General features: G+C 37.8%; 1 protein-coding gene across 3 annotated transcripts in view; it reads right to left on the reverse strand.

The window, feature by feature from the left end:
- Positions 1-21,511, reverse strand: part of LOC132156105 (breast cancer anti-estrogen resistance protein 1-like) — an 88,799-nt gene that overhangs the window by 40,397 nt on the left and 26,891 nt on the right. Inside the window, exon 1 of one of the 3 annotated variants that reach the window (XM_059564965.1) lies at positions 6,017-6,281. The exons of 1 other annotated variant lie outside the window; for it this stretch is intronic. In XM_059564965.1, coding sequence (XP_059420948.1) covers positions 6,017-6,028 — 12 coding nt within the window. In that variant the 5' untranslated portion in view covers positions 6,029-6,281. Of the gene's footprint in view, positions 1-6,016; positions 6,282-21,511 lie in introns of those variants that run through there. One more of the 3 variants, XM_059564963.1, reaches the window with a different exon arrangement.

Below are 21,511 nucleotides of genomic sequence, written 5' to 3' on the forward strand. Positions count from 1 at the left end.
GTCAGTGTACTGTTTGAGTACATGAATTACTCCGGGATATTGGTTTGTTTGAACACCGAGGGAGTGTCAGCCACATTAAAAAAGTTAACAGCTTAAGTCATTTGTGGATTAATGCGTATTAGAGATGCGAACCGTTTAAAACTATTCAGTTCGATTTGATGAACTGGTTCAAAAAGAAATGATTAGTTCGCGAACCGGAAATGACAAACTGCTTTGTTTTGAACTCCCACACAACAGACACGGAAGAGAAGACAATGCTGAATAAAGTCGTAGTTTTTGCTATTTTTGGACCAAAATGTATTTTCGATGCTTCAAAAAATTCTAACTGACCCTCTGATGTCACATGGACTACTTTGATGATGTTTTTCTTACCTTTCTGGACATGGACAGTAGACCGTACACACAGCTTCAATGGATGGACTAAGAGCTCTCGGACTAAATCTAAAATATCTTAAACTGTGTTCCAAAAATAAACGGAGGTCTTACGGGTTTGGAACAACATGAGGGTAAGTTATTAATGACATAATTTTGCAAATTGGGCGAACTAACCCTTTAACTGAAACTCTGAAAATCTTCCCACATTTCACTTGAGTGAAAGATCGTCATCCAGGTACAGTTCAAACCAGCCGTGCTTCTGTCCCTTATGGCCTGGTTCTCGTTCACACCAAATTAAAGATAGAGTCTCATCTGTTTCAGGTCTATTCTCATCACACATCCACCTCCTGAGCTCTGGGAGAAAACATTCCCTAACTCATCAAAAGTTTTATTGGTTTAAAAACAGATGGGCGCTGCAGACAAAACAAAGCCATCTCGGTTTTGTCGCTCACAAAAGACACCTGAGCTTTTATCTGCGGAACATAGAAGTGGTTCCTAATGTGGTTTCTCTCATCTATATATGAGGCTTGGGTGTTATTCTGCGGTCAGGTTCTTATTCTGCGGGGCTTACTGGTTGCAAAAGTAGCAGGTTGGCTGGAGTAATTATAAGGCAGGTGGAGTTTGGGATGTTAAGCTGTTGTAGACATCTTCAGACATATACACAAGAAAGAGACGCTTTATCAGACAGCAGCGACAGTCATCAGAGATGTGACTCAGACAGCCAGACGTGTGTTTGGACGTTTGTCAGTCATGTATGACACACACACACACACACATGGAAAGAGGGTTACAAAGAAATAGACCACCTAATAATGATTTAGTCATCCTTTATTAACCTTCATGCTGTTTAAAAAAAAAGTATGATTTTATTACAACCATCTCCATTTCTGTCCACAGAAACAGCATCAAGGTTAGTAAACAATAACAGAACTATCCCTTTAAGACTATATTAAACATGTCTTTTTCTCCTGAGAGAACTTCCATGTACAGTAAAACCTAAAATTATTCAGACACCAGATATATTTTTTGTTAATAATATATATATATAGTAAAATTGATAAAAGAAAATCAGACACTTTGACCAGACCATGTTTTGCTTAAGTGTTATCAGACATTATCAAGATGAATTTGTTCTAACACATGCAGTTTAACTCTGAGTTCTTGTCATATTTTATTATCATTTTCTGAACTGTAGTGAATAATCTGGGATAATGTGTATAATGTTGAAGGTGTCTGAATAGATTAAGGTTTGACTGTATATGAACTGGATGAATACCTCGACTAGAAATATACCATGTAAGTAGGGCACAAACCTGCTCTATTTACATGAAAGGACCTGAAAATCTTGCCAGAAAGGAAGACAATAGTAGAAGGTTGATGGCAGAGACAAACAGTGGGCCGGTGGCCTGCTCTATTTTCACTATATAGGTGAGTTTACAACAGACAAGACCAGACTTGAACACCTACAACAGGCCTGCGGAGGAAAAGAGCAAAGGCTGGGAGGCACATAATTCATCATTAGGTTGAGTACAAACCTAAGCAAAAAAATTGACAATAACAGATGGTACAGTCATAGAGTATGGCATAAATATGAAGAAATATGATTTATATATATTCTCAAACGTAATATAATTAATAGTGTAGCATTTTTGGAACACTGTTATAATATGTTTATTTTATTTTTGTACTGGTTCTTATGCCTTATTTGTGAAGTTGGTCATAAAAAACAATAATAATACTTATGAAAGTTATTTTTTATTAAGTTAGATGAAAATACACACAAACTACCATTCAATTATTATTATTTTATATTTTTTATGAATCTCTTATGTTCACCAAGGTTGCATTTATTTGATCAAAATTACAATAAAAACTATTAAGAACAATTATTATTATTATCTAAAATAACAGTTTTGTTTTGTAATATATTTTTATTCATTCTGTATGTGCTATATTTTCAGCAGCCATTAGTCTCCAGATGATACCTCAGAAATCATTCTAATACGCTGATGTAGTGCTCAATCTTTTCTAATGTAATATTTTGATTTGTAAAGATATTTTTTGTCTTTACCATAATCTGTGATTGCAATTTTACAAATTATTGCTGAATAGAAGTTATAAGCTCTTTAAAAACTAAATCTTAGTATATATACTCCATTTTCTTTAGTAGAAATATATGGCATGTCATATTGAGAAATGTCAGTGTGTTTTTGTAGCATTCTCAGTGCAAGTTTAGGCTCATCCTTTCATTCCTAACACATTCCACAGCTACAACTTCACAAAGATATTAGCCCACATTCCATGCCTTCAGATAACCTCACACCCCTCCAGACACACAGTCACACTTCCATTCTGTACGTCTTTTCTATTCCATTCTGTACGTCAACACTAATGCACACATGCTGACACCACTGTTGATTGGTGCATCCTCTACGTCTACTGCATACACACTCTGTGAATCACAACCAGACAAAAATCACACAATCACATACAAATCCTACAAACAAAGCTCATCCCACAAAATGCATGCATATGTGCACATAACATCACTCATTCACCATCCCTCGTGTTCACTGGAAAACACACAACGACACCTCCTATGACCCTCCTTTCCTGGCAGGGTGAGGTTGCAACACCCTCTTCGAAAAAACATCTCTGATTCTTGTAGCTACAGGCTAAGACCAAGTGTTGTTTTACTGCCAATGTTTTTCCACGGCAACACAATGCTGAAGTGTGATCTTTACGGCATTATTTACAGTGCTTGGTGGTCAAAAAGAGATGTGTCAAGGACACAGTGAATTTTCGTTAAGACTGCAGCGTGTGCTATAAACACTCTTTCCTCTTCACCCTGAGCGAAGATCCTTCATCACTGCACAAACATGTCCAGAATCCTGCCTATCCCAAACAATAAATCCAAAAATGATAGGCTACAATGGAACACGAGGACTCCTTTCCAATGCTGAGCGTCACTGTGACCTCAAACAGTCATTCCACAAGTTCAATAACAGTGACGAGGCCATAAACTCAAGGAGGCCTGAGATACAAAGACAGGAAGAGAAGCTCTCACGTGGAATGTGCACGACTACATAGGGTAAGACATAGCTATTGAAAAAATGACGATCATTTAATTATCTGCAATCACAATTGTATTGGAAACCCTTGATGTTGTCTCTTTGAAGAGTTCCAAGTCTTTGAAATATGCTACTATAGGTTATTTCTCATGCTTTGTTACAAAGCTTAGAGGAGAGACATAGAATCATATTCACTTTAAACTCTGGCAGCTAAACAATACCTGCCTCCCATGTTAAATGAGATGAAGGACGGGGAGTAAAAAGACCGATAGGAAAGAAAGATCACAAATGAGTTCTCTTAAATTTCTCAATTGTATCTCTTAGACAGATATAAGGTTAACGCCTGTTAGGGGAAAATAAAAACTTAAACCAACGTGAACTGATTTTCTTGTCTTTGTTGATCCCTATTAGGAGGCTTTAGGTTGGTTTTGGGCACTTTTCTAGCTAAACACCAACTCAAACCAGATAATACCAGCCTAAACCAGGTAGGACAAGCAAACAGTCTTAGGATGGTTTAATTGAATCTTTTATCAAAAGGGAGAGCAAATCATTTTATAAGTTCTAAAACATTTCTCCCGAAGAAAAAGACCCCAGAAATCATCAAAATTTCTCAGATTTGGAAACTGGAATGAAATATTCACACCAAATTCTTCCTTGACGAATTATTAGGCTTTTTTATCCAGATTATTTTTTTATTTTATTTTTTAGCTGTAGGCTATACTATGTGTTAGAAGTTGTCTTAGTTATTTCAAAATAAATAGTTTACAGAGCTATGAAAAAGAAATGTTAGATTGGAAGGAATCATATATAATAATGTAATAATGTAAGATATTTGATCTATATATTTGATCTTCTCTTTTAAATTTATTTAATCTGTGTCTAACAAACTGGCTCTTAGAGAGTTAAACAGTGCAGCTGGATTAACTAATTTAATGTAAATATTTTGTTGGCAACACATTATATAACATTATATATATATATATATATATATATATATATATATATACATATATATACATATATATATATACACACAACCAAACATCAAGCCTCAAATTATTTGGGAATCAGTGCACTTCTTTTTATAATAATCTTAAACATTCTGGTATTGATTACCATTGGACCACAATATGTAGGCATCTCATGCGTGATGTTACCATAAAGATTGAATTTGGTCTCAGATCAGCAGAACTTTGACACAGCTTGATGCTGACATCCATGTATGCATGATTATGAGAATAATGAGGATGAGGAGCAGGTCATGTCTGACAGACCCCCCAGGAGAGGGTGGGAGGTTCAGGTCAGTGATGGGGAATTCCTCCCTCCTAAACGCAAGAGCAGGAGGGTGAGTCAGGATTTAGTCAGAGAGGCGATGAGGGGGGGGAGATGGACTCAGGTTACTCAGCTGTCTCTTAAAAAAAGGGGTCTTTCTCTTATTTAAAGATCCCTAACACAACATGACTCAACATTCTTAACTTAGCAACTGATTCAGCCTGGTTATCTGAAATCGAGAGTGATCTCCATAAGTCAACAGCCCATTCACAAGTGTATTTAACTCCCTTCCTTCAGCACAGACCACCACAGGAGGAATCAATATAAACTTTAGAAACGGAATCTGGTTATCAACAGACTATAAAACTGACAAATTTCCAACACAAAAGAAGAAAAGAAAAGGAGATGCCTTGGAATTTAAACATAAAATAAAGAAATAAAATAACTTAAATCCAATAAAATAAAATTCATACTCTTCATACTCCAACCACCCAGTCATTATCTGTTTTCGATGCACAGTGCTCAGTGCACTAAAAATTGACCATAACCATTTCATTGTCCATTTCTATGGCCAGGGGATATCCCAGCCTCTGCAGGGGGTGAATCTCAGTGTCCAGATTCCTCATACGGAAGTACAGAACAGCCCAACTCTCACGTCTAAATACCAAAGCACTGTGTCATTCCTAAACTCTTACAAGCTGAATGAGCGCCAATACTTTCAAACAATGGCAAGGAACGAATGCTTCGGCCCGTCACTTCATGCTGTTCTTCTCTCCTTCTCATTTTTCTTTCTCCCTCCTTTTTTCCCCTGCTCCTTTCCATAAAACCTTAATCTTTCAGCTTTTTCCTGAGTCAGCAGAGAAGCTCACAGTGGCTGGGCTCCTTTTCCTTTCACTCTTCCCCCCGTTATGCCTGCTTTCTCACACTCTCTACTAAGCTTTCAAAACACACTGCTCCTCAAGAAAAGGACATTTTTAAAAACCCTAGACTACGCACATATATATTATGCTGGACTTTGTGTGAAGTGTGACAACAAATATTATTGCTTTTTAGAGATTTTTAAGCTTCTAGTCTACTTGTTCTGATTTGTTGCTGTCATAAACACCTTAAAAATGATAACTGTTAAAATGTTTAAAAAGTCATAAGTAGAAAAGCTAAGAAAAAAAAGATATGTTAAATGTGTCACTTTTTTTTTCTTCTGTCAACTTAGACCCAACTTCACCATCCATTCCCCGAGGGCATTTAGCATAACCAACTTAAAGCGTTCACACAACAATGAGAACAGCAAACACACTCACCAGATAATTCATTTTCAGCCCTGCTGTGTGAGTCTCTGGGACTCCAGACAGCACTTAACTGCCTGATATCTGACCCCCGATGAAAACTCCCTCAGACCGTCCAGGTCTTTGTCAAATCTCTCTGCGTTTCCGTCGGGCAGAAAGTCCGGGCAGCTCCTAACACATTCTCCAATTCCGTGATGTCAGAAGGCAAGAATGAGATTGTCCAATATACTTCTCTATCTTTAACGCACTCACTCTCTCTGTGTCTGTCCTGTGCTCTTTTTCTCCCTCCCTCTCCGGCAAAAGGAGGAGGGAAGAATGCATAGGGTAACCTGACACCCTCCCAGTTTCTTCTCAATCCTGACATTCCCTCTCCCTGCTTCCGATTGGCTGAGGACTCTGTTCTTATGTTAATAAGCTTACCCTCTTCCTCCCCCTGCCTGTGAGGAATATTTAGTGAACCTCTGTAGACCTGAGAAAGACATAGACATTGGTTTTTTGGCCATCCGCTGTACCCCTCACACACAAACACACAGCTTTGTCTAGACTCTTTCCTTAAGTCTCAGACCTTCTGTCTTCTCTCTTCTGCTGATTTTGTTTGTGCTTTTGTGCTAAAAGTAAAAATCCCCTCACACAACCCTTTTTTCTTCGACAGGAGACAAAAAGCTAAATCCCAGTGACTTTTGCAGTGTTTTGAAACGTTAAACCTTTTTTTTTTTGTATATATCTGACCGGAATTATTAAAGTACCACTGAGAAAAGGAAGAACGGGGAAGACAGAGATGGATCCTGAGAGGAATAATTGTTATTTACTTAACGTATCACTGAAGCAAAACTCAGTTCTCTCTTATTTTCTGTCTCCATTTTAAATTAAATTAATTTAGTCATTTTTGCAGTAAAAACTCATGGAAAGACACTGAAGCAAATAAACTGCACTATGTTTCACATAATAAACAAAAACAAAGCTTGCTTTCTAACTCAGACATGAAGCTTAAAGATAATCAGTAGACATAAAACACAATAAAATAAAACGCAATAAAATAAAATGCAATAAAACAAAACAAAATATGATAAAAATTATATATATATATATATATATATATATATATATATATATATATATATATATATTTTTTTTTTTTTTTTTTTTTTAATGAAAGACATTTAAATAATGACTGTTAAATAAACTAAGCTAATCCGTTCCGGTTTGCTTTTTTTCTATTTACAAATCTCCAGGAAAATGAATTTCAAAGCATGACATCCTTCTCCAATTCTCCCGTGAGGAAGTGACCAGGTCAGGGGGTCAAATTGGGATCCACATTTAAATCAATAAGGTAAATAGGCAAAAGCTGTAGGTCCTAATAAACGGTCTCCTGTAATTAACAGATATAGAATATCCAGACCTCAGATAAATGTGAGACATAAAGTAATTCTCTTTTTTTTGCTGAAATGTAAGAGATGTTACTGAAGAGAGGAACACTGTTCTCAAACTGCCATGACATTGTTGTATGGGCCGATGATGAGATCAGGAGACAGGTCAGTCTTGCTTAGTAAAGAAAAAAAGATGCATGATGTAAAAAAATAATTGCAGCCATGATGTAAATAAATATCAGTGACTTTTAATACCTGAATTGTAATCATGTCACAGGTAATTCGTTGTCAATTTCCCAATGTTAAGTGGTTCAAGCTTTTTCCAGCACTCACATTCATGCTCACATATACTGATTCACGCTTCTCAGCAGAGCGGGAATTGAGACACAGCCCTTGATACCCGAGCGACTACAATCCCCTGAAGTCCGTGAATGTGGGGCCATGAATTACACAGCACAATTGGTGTCAAATCAGCATGATTCTCCCTAATTGAAAGTAGGCTAGGAATTTAAAGCCCTTATCTTCACGCAGCGGCTGTCTTCTCAGGCCACAAGTTGCCATGTCTGGTCTCCATGACAATTGAGTGGCACTTCATCTTGCACTATGGGGTGGCTGCTATGCAAGATGGATTTCGATGGTTGAGATGACTCTGGGACGTTTGTTATTTATTTCCATCAGCTAAGCCTGAGTGACATCAGAGCTGTCATTGAAATTAGCAAGTGTGCGTGGATTTTGTCACCGTAGAGATTAGGCTATCACATTTCAATTAGAGCCCCACCCCCTCTTGCTCTTCAGTTAATAAGCCCACTTCCATCAGCGCCCGCTAATCACAATCCTGTTATATATTGGAAAGAGGGGATGTTGGAGGTGAGTGGTCTAACTACATGTCACAAAGCACTAGAGATGTGAAAATGAGAATCTTTGCAGTTTAACAGACCACTGCACCCTCTTGTGAAAAGATGGATTCGTTCTGTATTAAATATTCATTGACTAGAAAATGTGTGACGTCTGCAGTACCTTAGCCTCTGTTGGAGAGTATTCATGGCTCAGTGAGTGTGGAACAGTAGTTTGATTGTGCCTGAGCGGCCCAGTCTTGGTTTGGTCAGGCTGTCACACCTACGCACAATGTTGTTCAGCTGGCAGCATATCAGCCGTGGAGTTGTGACCGCTGCCCAGTGGCCTCTGTAACCCCCCACATGCCGCACGTGTCATGACATTCAGGGCAACCAGAACAGACCAAGCATTTAGGGCTAAAGATGTGAGTCAGATAATGTGAATATGGAAATCCCATTTTCCTCTGAATCAAGGTAATGTTTCATTTTTTTTCTCTAACTTTCTGAACCATTCCAAGAAGTAAAACATCTCCGTTAGGATCTCTCTACATCAGTCCTCTAAATTCCAGAAGAATCTACTGGAAAATTCTGGTAGGAAGGTGAACTAGGATATATCTCGGAACAACTGGATGATTTATTAAATACAGCCAAGCTTCAAGAATGAGCAGAATCTAAAACACTGGGTTTGTAAAAATGGCACACTTTATTACAGTAAATTTTATTTCTTTTATTTTTGTATTATTATTTATTTTATTTTATTATTTATAAATAAAAATTATATAACATAAAAGTATACATTTAATTTTCTATATCAAATGTACCTTGTTGGATCTGACACAAACCTGTGTTATTTCCTTTCCTTTCACTATTTTAACTGGTAGATGATACTAATTCATGTTTATTTTAACTAACAAAAATGTATATTTTATATTATATTATTATAATTTATTTTAAATCAACATTGTTTTACACATTTTAAGTATTAACTTTCTAAAATGTTAAAGTAAAATCATGTCCAATAATAAGCCTTTAATAAGTTATATTACAATATTGATAAATGGCTGATAAATTGTATACCATTGAAATATTACACCAGAAATAACACTAAAAACTAAAATTAATTAAGTATGTAAATACTGAGAAAAAATCCAATATTGTCCAATAATTAGAATGCTACTGATATATTGTGCAACCTCAAATATAATAGATTTATTTTCAGTTATTTTCCTTTAACACCTATGAAAACCTAAAAGCATCTGTGTGCTAAAAGCATCCGTTTAAAACAGTTTGAAAATGTGGGAAATTAAAAATAGGACTTTTTTAGGTTCTCCAAAAGCTCTGAAAATTTAGGTTCTCCAATCAACAAGTGTTACTTCCCTTCTCCAATATTTTGAACTTACCAACGTCATGATATGACCACAATATCGCAGCGCCATTTGAACTTGCTAGATTGACTTGAGTACATCTCAGTTCTACATCTGGCTTGTTATGATGAATACTTTGACAAATCTGGCTAAAATTAGAGCCAAGATCCCAGTCAAAGTCAAACGAAACACTCAAAGCATTTCCTGTGTCTGAATGAGGACTGTATTGGGAGCTTAATTCTTTGGTGCCACATCATCAAGAATTACGAATGCAACTCCTGAAAACAACAGCAGCGGCAGCAGCATTCTGCTCATGATGCACTGCTCCACACTCTGCTCCGAGAAAAAACAATGCACATCCTTGTATTGAGACATCCGGTCCCCCAGCCAACAGCAATATTCAAGCAGCTTTGAAGGACAAAGGAATAAAGAGTTCCTTTCTTTGTTGGGACTGTTAGGCCCGCTGCGCAGTCTGCCACCGAGGCCTTTCAACTACTTACTGTATGATGAAAAAGAGAGAAAATCCTCAGCCACACACTCACCTGAAAGAGCTCGCACACATACTTGCTTAAAAGTACAGGTATGCATAAACACACAAACATGTACTACACAAAACAGGACGATCATTCGTCCTACAGGACACTGCAGCAGATGCAGTGACCGGTGGACAGGCAGCTTTCCAAAACTCCCTCTGGAGTGTTTTTGGTCTTCCCTTATCCACAAACAGAGGATAAGCGTCTGTATCTGTACAGAACAGGAAAAAACAACACCTAGCCCCTATGAAAATCAACCCCAATCTAAATCACAGCCCTATTTTACACACTTAACACACAACAGTAGGAACAGGGTTGATCACAGCAAACCGAAATTTAATTTCCATAGATAATTATATTTGTTTACTTTCAGATTTGGGTTCCCCATTATTATTCATCCTCTTATCAGTCATGGTAATAATTTAAGATGATTAAAAACCACAAAGTGAATCAGTCTTCCTCTTTTTTAATCTAAAGTTGCAAGGATGAGACTTATGGCGTGTGCAAAGCAAGCAAAACAAGCACACACACAGAGAACAACATCAGCACTAGACGACTAGCTCACTTTTCTCATCCTCACTGCAATAAAAAGATTAGCATTAATGTGACAGGAAGTAAATGGCATTATGTAGAGTTGAGCATAATCAGGGTGCGCTGGTGAAATTACTATTCCTCACAATCTGTGTGTGTGTGTGTGTTTGCTTCAGACAGTCTCAATAATGCAGAAAGCCTTCCAATCAGCACTTCCTTCTTTACTCTCCCAATACACACACACATAAAACGAGAGGAAAGGAGAGCAATAAATCGAACCTGGGCATCCTGCTGGTTAATTAGATTAATTAATCAATCTGTTTTTCTGATGCTCTCTGGTTTCTGGATCCCACTGGAAAGTGTTACTCCCCTTATCCAATATTTTGAACTTACCAATATCATGATATGACCACAATATCGCAGTGCCATTTGAACTAGCTAGATTGACTTGGGTACATCTGAGCTCATATTTATGGCTTTCTATGAGTATATTACTGTTTTTATTTTTATATAAAGCTAACCCTAATCCAAAGCCTACCAATACTAATTTTAAGAATATTGTTTCCTTTAGCTAACTTGTGTACTTAGTCTACTCACACTCACACACACACACACACACACACACACACACACACTCACTAATCCATGAATCTAGTGAGAACTGCACCTAGAGAGTGACTAACCTCTTAAACAACTATTAAAGAGCGAGACCCAGCAGATATGCATGAACACAGATACTCAGACACACACTATAAGACACCAAAGAACTTCCAACAATCCTACAAATCTCCTTCAGACGGTCACAGACGTAGCCTTAGGCGGCCTCCCCCTCTCAGTGGAATGCAGGAATGTGGTGCTAAACCTAGCAGAACGCAACTCTCTCCGACCATCACTTCCAGGAAGGAGAACGTTTTCCTATGGGCTTGGTCCAAGTTGTCCAAGTAACCCATTCTGTTTGAACCCCACCTCATCCTTATAACCCAAGTAATCAAGGGTCTCCACAACAACAGCTTTAATTATGCTCCTCCCGCCAAACAATCTGTCTGGACAATTGTGAGGTAATACTCTTTCCAGACATCAACGGTGTTACTACGTACGCTCTCTTACAAATAGCTTGACTATCTGAAAGGTTATTTACAAATCGCTGCAATTTTCCACTTTCAGAAATGTGCTTCCAACAATAAAGCACAGTTGTAATCAGAAAGCGGCAGCTGTTTGATGCTATCTGTGGGGAATGAGAAACGTTTGATATAAACTCAATTGCCTGATACACTGCTTCATTCGTTTACTTCTAGTCTACTGCGTTTCACTGTATGTGTGTGTGTATGGCCCCGCGCATCCAAGATTTCACTCTCTGCCCTTGAAAATGAATGAGTCAGTGTGAGAAACAGAGTCTCTGGGTCCCAGGTGTCTGGATAAGGCAATAAGCAGAGGTCTTGGGGAAATGTTGAGATAAGACCACCACAGCCAGAGCTGACAGACCATCTAATGTTAGCTCATTATCAGTCTCTCCGCCGTCCGACTCCTGTCTAATTTTATCTGATTAGTCTTAATGCCACTCTTTACTGTCAAATATAGATTTTCAGTGATACACTGAGGTGTACTAGGGTGATATAATGCTTCCCAAAAAAGTCATTAAATAATTTTTTTATAGTACATTTATGTAAAATTGTAAAAAGTCTATCACACATAGAATGTTCCTAAGTTTTAATCAATCAAGCTGTTGGCTTTTGGGCTCCAGTCATCAGCATTTAAAAATATAATATTTCTATATGTACTGTAGCAGAACAAATGTTTTGCTGTAAAATGATGTTATTTCTATTTAATGTGTTTGAGTGAATATGTTATTATGCTTGACTAATTTTAAAAAGCATAAAACTATGTCTTCTCTGAAAACATAAATAATGTTGCTTCATTTATAAAAAACAGTTCACATTTATTTTGAAAACATCAGAAAAGTGTGTGTGTGTGTGTGTGTGTGTACTGTATATATATATATATATATATACACACACATTATACCATTTTTAAAAAATTTAATTTTTACGTGAAAGCTAAATTCTCAGCAACCAGTCTCCAGTGTCACATGATCCTTCAAAGATCATTCTAATATGATTTCTTTGATCTTTTTAAGGATTCTTTCATGAACAAAATAAACAGCTTTTATTTGAAATAAAAAGATATATTTTTTTAAAATGATAAATGTATAACATCACCCGAAAAAATATTTTAGACAAAAACGTGTTTCTCTTGTTTAAATGTCTTCTTACGCTGAAACAACTTATGGCTGGGCGAAACCATAGCAGCAAATAACTAATAATGAAAATATCTTAAGATGAAGGGGAAGAGGTCAGAGTCCACTTATGAGGTCTGAAATGCATTCTCTGTTTTTTTCAACTCCCAAGTTCTGCAGTCCATTGAGTACACTGCTACATTTTCTCAACTTTCAGATCCACAGCCTTTTTACAATCTACATTATAGCTTTTGAGTGGCAATCTGAGAAAAGCTACTTTACTATCAAGTAATTATTATCAGATATCACCAAATAATTAACTCAATACTATTTTTAATTTCAGAAGATTTGTGTGCATCTCATTTTGATAAAATTAAGCTGAGCCTATAAAATATTGCCATAATATCAGTCATTAGCCCCTCAGATCTCTAGTTATTGGTTTAACCATGAGATCCATTGAAAAACTTAATCTGGTAATTTATCTGACTGCATTATCCAAAGCCACTTTCAGCAATGAGCAGTTCCCCTAGAAAAACCTGTGTTTAAGTGTTCTGAACTTCAAGGGAACAATGGTAGCTCATTGATCTCCCATATTGAAGAGTTTGGACCTCCAACCTTTTTGTTATCAACTGTTATACCACACCACACCATAACTTACAGTAAGTAGACACTGATGAGGCTCCTGCGAGAACAGAGAGCTATGCATGAGAGCACTTTAAGATCACACCTGGATCTCAATTCTCAGAACATGAATCAGTGTCTGAGAGTCTTTAAAAAGAATTCCATGCTTCAAACATCATCAGACAGCAGCAACATGTAATACATGGACAGTTATGTCAGTCTCGCTGCAGTGCAGTGGTGCTTATAGAGTTCAGGCGGGTCAGATGAAACTATTAACTCCACTGACCTACAGATAAACATCACATTGATCTGTGTGTGAGACCGGAGAGCAGGGATTGCTCATGTGGGTGTCAATCCACCACAGCATATATCTGACACACCTTATTTAGCCCACTGGAGGAGAAGGCAAACGCTCATCGAGACGGACAGATTTTCTGAGATACAGTGATGTCTGATTCTCAAAGGTTGTGGTATTGTCTGTGGGTTAGGGCAGTGCTAGGGTCAGCGGTTCTGACCTCTCCTCCCAGCCAGCCACTGGGGGCACATCCTTTACCCCGGCTGAAGTACAGTGCAACGTGAGGTCGCTGACCCCTCTGAACGCCGGTGAAATACAACACCCATTTATCAGGGGGCTCTGGAATGCAGCTGAGAAATTGGAGGGGGGGGTTCAATGGGTGATGGAGCAAAGCCAAATATCCCCCAAATACCAGGCATTTAAGAAGCCTGGCAAGCAATTTTGCACGAGAAAATGAAAACGGTTAAATGACAGAGTTCTTTCTGGTTCTCTGATGATGACATCGTTGAGTAGTGATGGGTTATTCTTGAACGATTCGTTCATTTTGAACAAATCTTTAATGTGACTCGGGACGAACGAGTCGTCTCGGGGAGTGATTTGTTCAGTCATGCATGCGCAAATTCCTTGGGTTCTGTACTGAGATTAGTTTACCTATTTCGAGTCTTCGGGTTTTTCAAGTCATTCATTCATCACGTGACAGACCCATGAGCTTTTCCCTATGCAGTCTGAACCGGAAAGAGACTTAATAAAAATTTCAATAAATTTGAAATTCAATAACTAAACAAAACATTTTCAAAACCATTTCTGTCTTATGTATCCCAATAGCCCCATCATTAAGCTCAAGTACCCCTTTATCGTCACTTATTTTTTGACTAAAAATTACAGTCATGCACACAAATGTACAAACCTTGCATTAATTGCACATATCTTATTTGTCTAAAAAAGGAACTAAACAAAATCCAGAACATAGTTGTATTTTTGTAAGTATATTTCGACAACACTATTCTACTATACAATTTACATATACAATATATTTAACAGATTTTATTCATATTTATTAAATTAAATAAAACATTTAATTGAATAATAAAAATATAATAAAATTAGATAAAATCTTATCTCTCTCTCTCTCTCTCTCTCTCTCTCTATCTATCTATCTATCTATCTATCTATCTATCTATCTATATATATATATATATATATATATGCATATCAAATTGAAATAATAATACAAATTGAAAATAAATAATACAAATGTATTAATTTGTACCCAAGTACCGCCAAGGTACATGTACCTATTGTTGTAGATCACTCCAAAATGAGTGTGGGTATATCGGTGTGTAGATATAATGGCCTTTAATGAGCAGATCAGTATCTGTGCTGCTCTGCGATGCTCTGTGTGCCTTTAACGCTTCTCAGAGATCATCTCGGAGACCCATCAATTCCTGATAGGCTCCTACTCTAATGCTGCCCGGATTGCTGGAAATAAAAGGCCTGACCAGCAGCTAATAACTCATTACAGACCCACTGAGCTGGTGGTTAGATAAACAGAGAGCGGAAAACAAACATGTCATTTAGCTTGGTGCCAAAGCATGCATACGCACAAACTCACACTCTGCGCTCCAATTTAGTACAGTTATGCCTCCTTTTGACCTTGAGAGGCACCAGTGCTTCAGTCTAAAAACACAAGAGGCCAAATAAAACATATTTCATATTATTTTCACACCTTGTTTAGACATGAGATCAGGCTGTGATGAGCAGTGATCAGGCAGACTTGATTGCTGGGAGTGTTGTTAATGAGAGTTATGCACGACATGCCAATAATGTGCTTTCAACGTCCAGCAGGAGGTGCCACTTCTGCCTTGATGGTCACTCCTCACCTGCGTCTCTGTAGGAAGTAGGTGATGCTCCAGAAGATTTCCAGATCCCGCAGATAAGGGGTTTAAATTTCTAGATGCTATCTATCAAAAGAGCAGCGAGACAGAGATAAATGACTGCACGGATCTGGAGAACAAGGGCATTATAATAGGCTGATGAACTAGACTTTTAGAACGCACAGACACACACAAACTAATAATTCTTCATATTCATGCATCTCATTCCAAACCTTGTTTAAAGCAACAAAAAAAAAAGGATAAGAAAATCTTTACTACTTTATGTCTTATGACGGAATTAACTACAGTTTTATAAAAGAGGTGTGTGTATAACTGTTACTGTTTTCTGCTGGTGCAAAAAATTTCTGACCTAAGATTCATATATACATAGTATAGTCAAGTCACGTAATTATTGTGTTTTCATTATTGATCATTGCTGTCACTTCTGGGTACTCATGCCCGTCCCTAATACATACACAAATGCACACACATAGACTGAGTCCCAATTCGCCTACTTATACTACGACCTAAAAGTATGTACTTTTTTTGTGAGGAAAAAGTACATACTTTTGAGTGTGTAGCAAAAGAGTATGCACTTTCTGGGACATACTTCGATGACGTCATGCAACGTGAACGACAACGTGGTTGCCTAGTTACGCACACCACAACTGTTAACGTTTCATTCATTCTTGTATGTCCAGTAAAATTTTATTTATTTTATTTATTCCCATCTTTTTTTCTCATCGTTTTTTTTCACAATACATTTTACAGTGTGTTCTTCTACCAAGTTGAGGAGTGAAGAAGCAGGGCGGCGTCGTCGTAGAACCAAACGCAGGTCGTTTGTGAGGCGGCTGGTTCTAACGTTCATGTGCAATGTGTGTAACGAAAGCTACTTATTTTAAAGTTCAAATATTTAAAGTTTATAGTATAAAACGCTGCTGCATCCGGCTGCCATGTTTACATCACCGCAAAGCCATCACAAAGCTCCTCCCTCCTGCACGCAATGGGTTGTGGGCAATATTAGCACTTAGAGTGTGCATTGATCTGCACTTCGAATTCTAACCGGAAATAGTAGACCATCCGGGTATCTTTGGAATACTCTTTTCAACATACTACGATTTGGGACGTACTAATTCTAGTTTCGCATACTATTTAGGACGGATAGTATGCGAATTGGGACTCAGCAATACACTCACCTAAAGGATTATTAGGAACACCTGTTCATTTTCTCATTAATGCAATTATCTAATCAACCAATCACATGGCAGTTGCTTCAATGCATTTAGGGGTGTGGTCCTGGTCAAGACAATCTCCTGAACTCTAAACTGAATGTCAGAATGGGAAAGGAAGGTGATTTAAGTAAATTTTAGTGTGGCATTGTTGTTGGTGCCAGACGGGCCAGTCTGAGTATTTCACAATCTGCTCAGTTACTGGGATTTTCACGCACAACCATTTCTAGGGTTTACAAAGAATGGTGTGAAAAAGGAAAAACATCCCGTATGTGGCAGTCCTGTGGGCGAAAATGCCTTGTTGATGCTAGAGGTCAGAGGAGAATGGGCCGACTGATTCAAGCTGATAGAAGATCAACTTTGACTGAAATAACCACTCGTGACAACTGACCTATGCAGCAAAGCATTTGTGAAGCCACAACACGCACAACCTTGAGGCGGATGGGCTACAACAGCAGAAGACCCCACCAGGTACCACACATCTCCACTACAAATAGGAAAAAGAGGCAACAATTTGCACGAGCTCACCAAAATTGGACAGTTGAAGACTGGAAAAATGTTGCCTGGTCTGATGAGTCTGGATTTCTGTTGAGACATTCAGATGGTAGAGTCAGAATTTGGCGTAAACAGAATGAGAACATGGATCCATCATGCCTTGTTACCACTGTGCAGGCTGGTGGTGGTGGTGTAATGGTGTGGGGGATGTTTTCTTCGCACACTTTAGGCCCCTTAGTGCCAATTGGGCATCGTTTAAATGCCACGGCCTACCTGAGCATTGTTTCTGACCATGTCCATCCCTTTATGACCACCATGTACCCATCCTCTGATGGCTACGTCCAGCAGGATAATGCACCATGTCACAAAGCTCGAATCATTTCAAATTGGTTTCTTGAACATGACAATGAGTTCACTGAACTAAAATGGCCCCCACAGTGACCAGATCTCAACCCAATAGAGCATCTTTGGGATGTGGTGGAACGGGAGCTTTGTGCCCTGGATGTGCATCCCACAAATCTCCATCAACTGCAAGATGCTATCCTATCAATATGGGCCAACATTTCTAAAGAATGCTTTCAGCACCTTGTTGAATAAATGCCACCTAGAATTAAGGCAATTCTGAAGGCGAAAGGGGGTCAAACACAGTATTAGTATGGTGTCCTAATAATCCTTTAGGTGAGTGTATATATGGTACCAGCTGCAGACAGTGCAAGAGCACATTAAAGCTTTATGGAGAATGAAGATCTGTTTAAACAGTGAAGAATGCCCTGCTGATGGGCTTCTAATTCCAGTTTCATTTAAAGAGGGAGTTTCCTCACAGTCAGGGCCTCGATTAGAGGGGTAACGGGCCATAAACAGAGAGAGAATGAAAACCAGAGAGATAAAGGGATGGGAAATTAAGAGAAATCAGCTGGAAAGAAGAGTGTTTGGAAAGGAGTTCGGAAAGGAAAGAAGAATCAGAAGATGTCACTGGTGGTTAATTGTCAAGAATCTACATACATCAATATAAAAACAGAACCGTCATGCTCCACACACCAAGAGACCTCACTGCAAACAAAAGCTAAACACGTGCAGCCAGCAGCTGTTAGATCCATCTTACGATCAGTCGTGCAATCAGTTATCAGCCCTCTCTCCATCTCTGAATATCCTGCTCTCCATGCTGCACCTACCTCAGCTGAAGCCCCCTGCAGACAGTCAAACATTTTACAGAACACCTGGAAGGGGAGGGGAGGAGATGAGACATCTGCTTTGACAAACATCACATCAGCCTTAATATGACAGCGCAACACAGAACAACAGACTTCAACACAGGCTCAAGATAACCATGCAGTTTGGGGGTGTATCTCACTCATACACAATATTAAGGTATGGGGGGCAATGCTATAACATGCTCACATTTTATTTGCAATATTGCCTCAAGTCGCAATTTTACTTTTATATAGTTATTAGATATTAGAAATATTAATTAAATCATTAATTGTAGAGCAATGTAATGGTATATAAGCATTTAGAATATGCAAATGTTATCAGCATATTGTTGAGCATTTAAACACTGAATGACTTTACAGGCATAGTTCTTGAATTAAGTTTGCTCTTAAGAAAAGTGGTTTCAGACAGACTTTCAAAACACCGTAAGATCACATCTTATGATCTAGAACAAATCCAATGGTTTAGACCTAATCAAGCAAATACAAAACTATATTTGACTATGATATTTGACTGTATTGTTTAAAGTCGGCATGAAATAAAAAATTCACCCCTATTCATGCATGCATACATGCACAAATTACATACATTTTCATTGTTATGCATATAAGCGCCTGAAATTGTATTCTTTTATGGAGTAAATATCAAATGTTTTGTGGAAAGAACAGCACACAGATTTTTGTCCATTAAAATTCTTATTCAGTAACAAACATTGGATTTAGATGTGCCAGCTATTACTATATTTTAGCACAAATTAAATGTTGCATCTAGGATTGAAACTATCCATTTTAAAATGCATAATGAAGCACAGATTTATGGAATTACGGTTATACAAGGTTAGTTATACTAAACCTTATGCATGGTGCTAATTCTACTAAATGAATGCATGTTTCATGTGACGCTGTAAATCTTAGAAGGCATTTTAAATCAAATCATCTGTTGTGGAGTAATAATGAGAATGCTCTTGTAAAACTGCATTCATATGCAAATATATTCGGCATGTGTCCACATACGCGTGCAAGTGTGCCCTCTGAGGCTTCCCTTCTGCCGTGGCTCATTCCTGACCTGTTGGATCCTGTTCTGTCTCACTGGAGACACGCTTCGTTCAATGTAACAATTACTATGTGTTCCTACAACTAAACACTCCACCTTCCACACTTTTTCTCTCGGCTCTGGTGTTTTCATACTTGGAAAATACAGGTCTGCTTGATACATTCACCCTATAGAGATATGTTGTTATAGATGTAAGTATACTGATCAGGGTGTTTCCAGTGCTTTCCATGTTTTCATGCCTGCACCAAATGCGCGTCTCTGATTGGGGTCACCGTGGAAACAAGGCGACAGTCCAATGCAGCTCTTGCCTGCACAGGTAAAACACGCGATGCGGCTTTGACAAATCAACCTGATGTTGACACAGCTGCACATTCTTTCTCTTGCTCTCTTGTTATCCTTGAATACTCGAAACAGAGTAATCCCACATGACAGGGATCAAGTTCATTTTAAAAGTTTGCCAAATTATATTAATCTAGATACACTGCCAAAACTTTCATCCGGATATGTTGTAAACGTTTTGGTTTGGTTAAATATATATATGTAGTTTTTGTGGTTAAGAAAGCCAACGATAAATAGATGCAATTTTGAGCTTTATCCTGAGGCATACTGTATGATCATAAAAGCCCAGATGATGATTGCCATGTAAAAAAGGACTGCATCCACAACTATTTACTATTCACTAACTGCATCCACAACTATTTACATCTCCATCCCCTACACTGTCAGGGGCCTATGAATCACATTTTGTTGCTTTACAGTTTGAATTGAAGAGGGACACAGTTTTTTTATTATTCAGCTGTATGTACTCAGTGCAACTTATAACATCCAAGTGAAAGATATAACACCAACATGTCACCAAAAAAAAAAAAAACAGAAACACTGAGGTGGAAAAAGGATAACCTCCCCTCGTAAAAAAAAAATTACTTAATCAGATGTAGTTAATCACCTTCTCAGTGACACACAAAGCCCTTCAACTGTGATAAGCTGTGGTCATTTTAATTAGCTCAGCATTAAACGAGCTTGAGTATTGCAATCCTTGGTAGTGCAGCACTTCCACAAATAGTAAGCAAAATGGTTTCAACATTTATAATAATATATTTTTTTAAATATTCAAATGATCTCTGAATAATATTACTGTTTTAGTGTATTTTAATCAAATAAAAGCATCCTTGGTTTTAAAATTGTCTATATTTTATCTATATTTTGACATTCTGTTGTAATGAATACTTGTACTGTAAAAGTACAGTTGTGCATATACAGAAAAACGACTAGTTGTTTAGATAATTCAATGATTAGATGATTCTAAAAATATGTAACATTTTCATCCATATTTTTTACACAAAAATGTACTAGCATTGCCATTTAGTTTCTTTAAGCATCATCTGTAGAGTCTTTAAAGGTACGATTTGTAAGATATTTGCAGTAAAATATCCAAAAACCACTAGGCTAGTGTTATATATTTTGTCCAGCTGATTACTAACAATATCTCTAATGTTTTCAACTACTTGTAAATCATGAGAAAATTCCCATTCTAAACAATGACACGGGGCAGTGCAGTCGCCTGTCAATGACGTTAGTTACCCTTTGTTACCGCCTTTACTGACGTAGAAACCACATGACAACAGTGTCGTGGACAAATGCGGAAGTAGTGTCTAGCGTCCAGCAAACCACTAGCTTGATTCAAGCTGTCCCTTATTTACTTCTTCTTGCACATTTTATGGTGGATTGTGTTACTTATTTATGGAACATAATTACCGTTTACCGTCTGCCGTTGGTTATGTCGACAAGGACAGCTCCCTGTAAACGTAAGCGTACTGGCCAACCAAACGACCCAAGAAGAGTTTGGGACAAGAGGAGAGAAAGAGTGAGGATC

The sequence above is a fragment of the Carassius carassius genome, chromosome 13, assembly GCF_963082965.1.
Source record: "Carassius carassius chromosome 13, fCarCar2.1, whole genome shotgun sequence".
In the NCBI taxonomy this organism is placed as follows: Eukaryota; Metazoa; Chordata; class Actinopteri; order Cypriniformes; family Cyprinidae; genus Carassius; species Carassius carassius.